Source organism: Aquila chrysaetos, chromosome 5 (assembly GCF_900496995.4).
Source record: "Aquila chrysaetos chrysaetos chromosome 5, bAquChr1.4, whole genome shotgun sequence".
Classification (NCBI taxonomy): Eukaryota; Metazoa; Chordata; class Aves; order Accipitriformes; family Accipitridae; genus Aquila; species Aquila chrysaetos.
In genome coordinates, this window is record NC_044008.1 from 34,996,003 (window position 1) to 35,004,299 (window position 8,297).

At 42.3% G+C, this 8,297-nt stretch overlaps 1 protein-coding gene across 4 annotated transcripts; it reads left to right on the forward strand.

Moving 5' to 3' along the window:
• The first annotated feature begins 42 nt into the window (after nt 1-42).
• ATP23 (ATP23 metallopeptidase and ATP synthase assembly factor homolog) lies at nt 43-5,659 on the forward strand. Of its 4 annotated transcripts, none has more exons than XM_030016006.2 (6): nt 45-273; nt 914-959; nt 1,067-1,148; nt 1,438-1,575; nt 3,528-3,611; nt 4,590-5,659. In XM_030016006.2, exons 1-6 carry the CDS (start codon nt 78-80, stop codon nt 4,791-4,793), a joined length of 750 nt encoding a protein of 249 aa, XP_029871866.1. In that variant the 5' UTR covers nt 45-77; the 3' UTR covers nt 4,794-5,659. The 4 variants fall into 4 exon arrangements, with proteins under 4 accessions (XP_040979813.1, XP_029871866.1, XP_029871868.1 ...); XM_030016008.2 differs by having other exon boundaries at nt 47-273; nt 885-959; XM_030016007.1 differs by having other exon boundaries at nt 88-273; nt 861-959.
• The last annotated feature ends 2,638 nt before the right edge of the window (nt 5,660-8,297 follow it).

Below are 8,297 nucleotides of genomic sequence, written 5' to 3' on the forward strand. Positions count from 1 at the left end.
CCGTGACGTAGAGGGAGAGCTGGCGCGGCGATTGGCCATCGGCCTCTTCCCCTTCGGGTCCGCCGCCGCCGGGCGCCATGGAGCGAGGAGGGGAGGCGGCGGCGGCCGAGGGGAAGGCGGCCGAGGGGAAGGCGGCCGAGGGCACAGAGGAGGACGACTTCGGCTACCGGCTCTTCCCGGACCGCAACAAGAAGCCGCAGAGCTTCCTGGTCCGCAGCCTCTTCACCTTCCACAACAGGTGCCAGCTGATGCTGAGGATGACCCTGGACACGAGTAAGCCCTTCCCCCCTACCCCGGCCCCGGCGCCCCGGGTGGATCCCGGGGGGGGGGGGGTGTGGGTGGGTGTGTGGGTGGGTGTGGGTGGGTGTGGGTGTGGGTGTGGGTGTGGGTGCGGCCTGCCGCGGTGACCTTGGGGCGCCGGGTGTCGGGGCGGGAGGGGGGGGGCCGGTTGTGGGTCAGGCGGGGAAAATGGCGAATTTCCAGGGCGGCTGTGGGCTTTTTTTTTGTCGTGCCAGAACGCACTTCTCTGGCTTGTTTCTCTTGAAAATTTGAGAGGATTTGTCCCTTTCTGGTTTGCTTCGGCCCTCCTCGCCATGTAATGTTGACTGTGAATCTTACTGAAAACAACGGTCGCTATAGGCCACTCTCTTTCTGTCCTCTACTAATAAAATAGTGGCAGCAGTGACTTGATTCCTGAATAGCTATGTATATATCACGATTCTGTATCTCTTTCCATAGCTCAAGCTGTAACAGGGTGCCAGCTGCATTGTGTTAGGGTTAAATATTGCAAAGCATAAATTTGTGCATGTGTAGTGCTTTTTCTTTTTTTTTTCTTGACTGTCTTTACATTTTGATTATAGATGACTTTCAAAACTTTTGTCTAGAGAAATTGATTGCAGCAATGTTTTTCTAGATCCATACGCTCAACTTCTTCTTGAGGCTATGAAGCAATCTGGTTGGTACGTAAACTAATTCATCTTGTTCTGTGTTGTAACATCGCCATTGTATGGAGTTACTGGTCTCTTCCAAATTCTTCCCTACAACTTTCTTTGTTTGGTCCTTTCAGCACTGTCTTCAATGACCGGCACTTTTCCTGCGAAAACTGTGATGGTTGTGTCAGTGGAGGTTTTGATTCTGCCACATCTCAGGTAGGCACTGGACATTGTCCCCTTTCAAAGGACTACCGGTTTTTTTAGGGTTTTGTTACTAGGATTAAATGTACTCACAGTGATATCTGAGTTAGTTGTGAAAACAAGATAAATGAAAGGTGTTCCATGGTATTGGAAATAGTACACTGCCGAATGATGAGACTGTTAATGTTGAAAAACACTGATCTAAAGAGTCTAAATGCTGTAGGTGATGTGTGCTGGGTCTCTGAGAAGTAAGGGAGATATTGAAACTTGGTGAAAATACTACCTATATCTTTTTTTTCTACAGATTGTTCTGTGTCAGAACAACATTCGCCACCAATCCCATATGAACCGGGTGGTCACGCATGAATTGATTCATGCTTTTGATCACTGCCGTGCACATGTTGACTGGTTTAATAATGTCAAACACTTAGCATGTTCAGAGGTAAGTTAAAATGCTTCTAATGTTGTCATTATATTAATTACTGCTGGTTATTAGGGGTGCTTCATGTTTAAATAGGCATGCTGTTACACAGACTTCGTTTGGTTTAAATACATTTTGTCCTTTCTGTCAGATCAACCTAAATAGTTTCATTCAGAAAACAAATACTTAGTTTTCACAAATATGGTTAAGTCAGTGCCATATTAAGTAGAATGTGATCACTGTGAGTGTAACCACAAGAAGAAGTGTTTAATAACAAATGAGAGTAGTCAGAGGTGAAAACACATTCACACATTAATCACGTGTTTATAGGGTTCTTTTTCTCACCTGCAGGTCTTGGGATGTTGGGTTGTTGTCACAGAAGTATGTTACCCTTATTTTTGTTTAGATTTTTTTGGTTAACAGCAAACTTGTCTTTTCCTATAACATACATTTTTTGATTAATTGTCGTGTTGCTAATAGTACACTTTAGTTATGACTCCATGGCCATTTCAGAGGACGTAGGAATTTGTTGCTTGAAAGGCCTTAAAAATTGATGCATTAGGAGGTGAAATTACACTGAGTACAGGCTAGGAAGGATTCCTCTTGTGCACATGACTTGTGTGTGTTCATGTGCTTTTAGTTGATTTCTGATGTGATCCCTGTCATTTGACCACAGAAGAACTTACCCTTATGATTAATATTATGAAGGTATGTTCTTGTGACTGTGTGAATTAGGTGGCTTTTAAACTTTTTTTTTAAAAGATGTAAAATGATACAAAAATGTTATAGTGGCTTGTCTTGGGGTTTGGGGTTTTGTTGTTGTTGTTGTGGGGGTTTTTTTGTTTGATTGGTTGGTGGTTTTTTTAATGAGAACATACTTGATTCCAGACTTAAGGTGTGCACAGGTTTCACCTATAAACAGTATATGAGAGGAGCAAAATAATGAGTTTGGTACAGAACAAATCAGATTTCATAAAAATTAATTTTAATTCGTTAATTAAATTCGTATTTGCTGTGGAAGAGAGTCACAGTCATGTATTATCTTTATCTCTTTATAGATAAAACTTAATGAAGTAACCCAATGTGGTATCAGTAAAGCTATTCTGCATATTTGTGGGGAGTTGACTGTGGCTGGCTGCCAGGCACCCACCAAGCCATCCTCTGACTCCCCCTCCTCAGTAGGGCAGAGGAGAAAAAAAAAGATTAAAAAGCTCGTGGATGAGGACATGGAGGCCTTTTGATACTTGTTTTATTATATGGTGTTTACAATTTTTATTGTCAGCTTTTTAATTCTTACTTTTCATATTTTCTATGCGTTTATTCTCATCCTGGCACTTAATTATAGGAAATCTAGTTTTAGTTGTTTTTCCTAACAGAGGGGTAGGGTGTGGAACAGTTGACAGGCAGAAGAAATTACAGTGCACAGGACAAGACAGTTAACAAGCTAAAACATACATGCTCATTTAAATGGGGCTTTTCCTAAAGCGGGTAGGTTACTGCTCTTCTGGGTATTGCCGCTGTAGTCTGTGAAAGGTATCTGCCTTTATTCCTGACTCCTGTATCAGCTTCTGATATAGACTGGAGAGAATACTACTTTCCATGTTCTTCTAGCAGTTTGTGTGTGTGTACGCACATGCACAGACACACAGACACAGACAGACAGACAGACAGACACACACACACACACACCCCCCCCACCCACCCCCCACCCCCCCCCCCATGACCTCTTCGCTTTGGGAATATGTGAGACTTGGTCCCTGGAGAAACTTACAGGCTCTATAGTAATACTTTGCAGTTCATTGAGGCTGAGAGGGTGGATGTAAAGGGTAATATGTAGTTAATGAGTAGAAGTGGCCTTGGGAATATTCTCTACCACAGTCACCAGAAAGATATTGAAGAAAAAAATGTTACAGCTTTTTTGACTTTGTATTTCCATGTGTTTCTCTGATCGTGTGGCTTTTTTTTCTCAATAGATTCGAGCTGCTAATCTCAGTGGAGACTGTACACTGATGAATGAAATAGCCAGGTTTAAATTTGGGTTAAAAGGACACCATCAGGTAAAGGCTGTAGATGTTAAAGTCTGCTGGTTTGTTACGAGCCATCTTTACCTACTTGATCGCAGCCTTCTACACTTTCATAGCTGAAAACATTAGAGAAAGAAGTAGATGCCATGGACTTGCTGCTTTCTCTTAATTAACCTTTAATAACCTGTAATGATTAATGATAATTTTTTTTTCCACCTTGTTATTTTTGTTGGAGTGAAATTCCTCATACCATAGAGCATTACTGCTGACAATAGTAATGGGTAGTTAATAAGAACCAAACAAAAATTGGGGTTTGCAGGAAATGTAGTGGGAATACCTTACCCACTGTAAGTGGGTAAAACTCTAAAAAGACTTTGAAAACTGGAGGAAGGAGAATGACAAGGGTTCTAAATAACCATGTGTGTTAAGTCTTACAGCAATTAATTTTTTTTTTTAATAGTAACGAAGACTACGGGTTGAGTGCCAAGTAGTTGCTCATGTTAGAGTGGCAGTTGGCTTGTAGCTGGGGGTGTTTACATGTTTTTTTATCTTTTAGTAGACAAACTGCGTAAGCAAAAGTTGCCATAAAGAGAGGTATCAAAATGAAGGCCCGTAGAGGAGTCATTCCTTTATGTTTTACAGCATTTCAGCTGGAAAAGTACTAGCTGGTATTTATGGCTGTTTCTTTCTGATGTATTTTCTCCTGTGTCCAAGTCAAGTTGTACAAATACTTGGTACCTACAACAAATGCGCAATTGTATTTTAATTCCTGTTCTAAGGAATGTCTTTTACTTAATCTGGTGGTTTATTTGCACATGGAAAACTAAAATACCTAGTTAACACAGGATGGAGCAAAAATGTACTTCAAGGCTCATTACGGGCATTGTTTGACTCTTCTGCGATATAAAATTATTGTGTATGTAGTAGGAGTTAATACTTGACAAAATCTGGAAAAAAAATTACTTATCCTAATAATGACGGATTTTTCTTTATCTCTAATTCCCACTTTAGGCTTGTGTACGAGACAGAGCAATTCGTTCCATTCTGGCTGTTAGAAAAGTTAGCAAAGAAATGGCAGAAAAAGCTGTGGATGAAGTTTTTGATGCCTGCTTCAATGATCTGGAACCTTTTGGAAGAATCCCGCACAGTAAAACAGATGCAAAACGTGCTTATAGAGACTTTCAGAACAGAGATCGCTATAATGCTAACTTGTAAGGGAAAAAAAACCTGAAAAATTATGTTAATATCTGATTGTTCTGCAACGTCTGGAGTTACAGTATATGCACACAGTGCTGGTGGAAAGGGCAGTTCTATCAAATGTGTCGGTTAATTTCGTAAACTTTTTCCAGGAGCCAACTTCCATGGAAGTAAACAAAGTAAATGAACAAGACAAAAACCCGTGTTTCCTCACCTGCTATTCCAGTAACATAACTTAGTACACCAAATGACTTGTCAAACAATGATCTACACGTTTCAATGCATATTTAATTCGGCGCAGTCTGCCTAGGACGTGGTTTCTAAAAGTTTTGTTGTTACCGAATAAATCTTTTCATAAAATCTTTACATTTCCACCATCTTTGATACACAGTCATAAACTTGATTTTCATCGCTCCATTTTAAAAGGTGGGCAACTGAACTACAGCTCTTCAATCTAGATTTAATAACTATATTAAATTTTCAGTTTAGCCAAACTGCCACAGTTGTTTTTGAGCACCTCCTGAAATTCTTGGAATTCTAGCTCGTCTAACATTAACTTTACATGTACATAAAACCTTTTGGCTTTTGGGGAGTTTGACTGACAATTCTGCTTACCAGATCAAACCTACAAGCTGTATAAGCATTGGCAAGAGTCTGTCCATCAACTTGAACTTTGCTCAAAATGTTGGTGTAGCTTACGGTCATCGTCTTCTTGTTAGGTAAGTCCATCTGAGAAAAGCAAGAGGCTGCTAGCTTCATCCTAAGTCTGAGAGAAGCTGTCTTGTTCCTCTGTTATTTCCAAGTATAAGGTATTATAACCATCGTCATGGTTGCAAGAGAACCATGTTTTCTTCTCTTGAAATTAAAGGTGTGGTTCAACCAGAGGTGTGGTTCACTGATGTAATGGAGATGTGGGTCCCCAGTCAAAGGTCTGTAGGCGTAGCTCCTGTAACAGTTACTGGATCCAGACTGAAGCGGGAACTTTAGTTCCACAAAAGATGAGAGGGTGCCGTGATTGCTACTGTTCCATATGAAGTGCAAAACATTTCAGACAGGCTTTGAACTTCACAGGATGTTAAGGTCCAAGTAGTGGTGGTGGCAGTTTTCCTGTGTAAGGTTGTTCGCAACTGCAGAAGCATAGAATTGCTGAGGTTGGAAGGGACCTCTGGAGACACTACTCTTTCAACCACACTGCACAGAGCGGGGTCAACTAAAGCATGTTGCTGAGGAGCGTGTCTAGTTGGGTTTTGAGTGTCTCCAAGGACAGAGACTCCGTAGCCTCTCGGGATAATCTGTTCCAGCATTTGATCGCCCTTGTAGGTTGCTCTGGGTTTTTTCCTCCTATTGTGGTTTAACCCCAGCCAGCAACTAAGCACCAGGCAGCTGCTCACTCACCTTCCCCCCCTACACACAGTGGGATGGGGGAGAGAATCGGAAGGAAAAAGGTAAAACTCTTGGGTTGAGATGAGAACAGTTTAATAGAACAGAAAGGAAGAAACTAGTAATGATGATAATAACAATAATAAAATGGCAATACTAATAAAAGGGTTGGAATATACAAAACAAGTGATGCACAATGCAATTGCTCACCACCTGCTGACCGATGCTCAGTTAGGTCCCGAGCAGCAATCCCCCTTCCCCCCACCTCAGCCAACTCCCCCCAGTTTATATACTGGGCATGATGTAACATGGTATGGGATACCCCTTTGGCCAGTTTGGGTCAGCTGTCCTGGCTGTGTCCCCTCCCAACTCCTTGTGCCCCTCCAGCCTTCTTGCTGGCTGGGCATCAGAAGCTGAAAAATCCTTGACTTGGTATAAACGCTGCTCAGCAACAACTGAAAACATCAGTGTGTTATCAACATTCTTCTCATCCTGAATCCAAGATATAACACTGTACCAGCTACTAGAAAGAAAATTAACTATCCCAGACAAAACCAAGACACATCCTTGTGTGTAAATGGAGTTTCCTGTATTTCACTTTGTGCCAATCTTCTCTTGTCCTTTTCTTGGGTGCTGCTGAGAAGACTCTGGCTCAGTCTTCTCTCCTTCCACCCTTGCCCCATCAGGTAGTTATGCACATTGGCAAGATCTCCCTGGACTTTCTCTTCTCCAGGCTGAAGAGTCCCAGCTCTCGGTCTCCCTTTGTTGGTCAGGTGTTCCGATCCATTTATCTTCATGGCAGTTTGCTGGACTCACTCTGCTAAGTCCATGTCTGTCTTGTACTGGGAAGCCCAGGACTAGGCCCAGCATTTCAGATGTCTCACCAGTGCTGAGCAGAGTTGGAAAATCACCTCCCTCAATCAGCTGACAATGTTCTTCCTAATGCGGCTGAGAGGGCTGGTGATCTTGTTTTTCTGCAAGGCTGTGTTGCTTGCGTACAAGCTGGTGTCTACCGGCATTGCCAGGGTCTTTTCTGCCCTGTCGAGGTCTGTCTGAATGGCAGCACGAACCTCTGGTGTATCACCCGCTCACCTCAGCGTTGTAATGTCTGTAAACTTTCAGAAGTCGTGCTACTCCTATCTTCCCGGTTGGTAATGAAGAGATTAAACAGCGTTGTCCCCGACACCAGTACCTGGGGTACTCCGCTAGCATCCTTACACGTGTACTGGACGTGGTTAAAGAATTGACATGGACTTAGGAACATCTCAGCTAGATAGCTTGCATACGTGCACTCTGGAGATTTGAAAAGTTTGAAAATATAAATCTGAATTGTTCTGTTCACTTGCCTCAAGTGTCAGAAAGCCGTTCCAGGCATGTTAATTCACTGCTGTAGGTGTGATTATAGGTCAAGTACCTACCTGGAACTTGAGTCCTAAGCACAAGAATCTACCAATCATGTTTTGTTCACATTGATTTCAATTAGGCAAAAAAACACTCTGCCCTGCTACTTATTGGGTTAAAACTATCTGGAAATAGCAGTAGAATGCCACCTGCTACCTGGAGGGGCTTAGACAGTGTGTAAGGTCGCCATGCAAAATTGCAGTTTGAACCCAGACCTTGGGCTTAATCACTTGGAAGAATAGCTGCATACGCACAGGAATTTTATTTGTTCTCTGCTTATTGTAAAATGCAAAAGCATTCCTGGGAGACCTGGACACCCAGGTCCTGCAGCCCAGGTTCTCACTCACCCATTCCCAAAAGAATGTCCCTATCGCAGGACCACAGTTTTGTCGTTCTGCTCGTGCTTTCCTTGGCGCCGTGAGTTTTACTTTCCTCAGTTGTCTTTCTCAACAAGGTTTGGAAAGAAAGTGAGAAAAACTGGATGAGAGTGGAAGTGATGACTCCATAAATATATTGGGAGAGGGAATTTAAGTACAAGGTTGAACAGTTATAAAATGGTCATGGTTAACTTAAAAAGGAAATTAGAAGATGGTATATAAGCATCTGAAGAGTAAACGTGTTCTAAATAAGACAGAGAACAAGGAATATGCATTGTTTGTGCTGAGGATGAAAAGTTTAGGGAAAAGGTTGATCCCAGAATGAGAAATGTTAAGTCCTTTAGTATTCCAAAAAGGATGAACT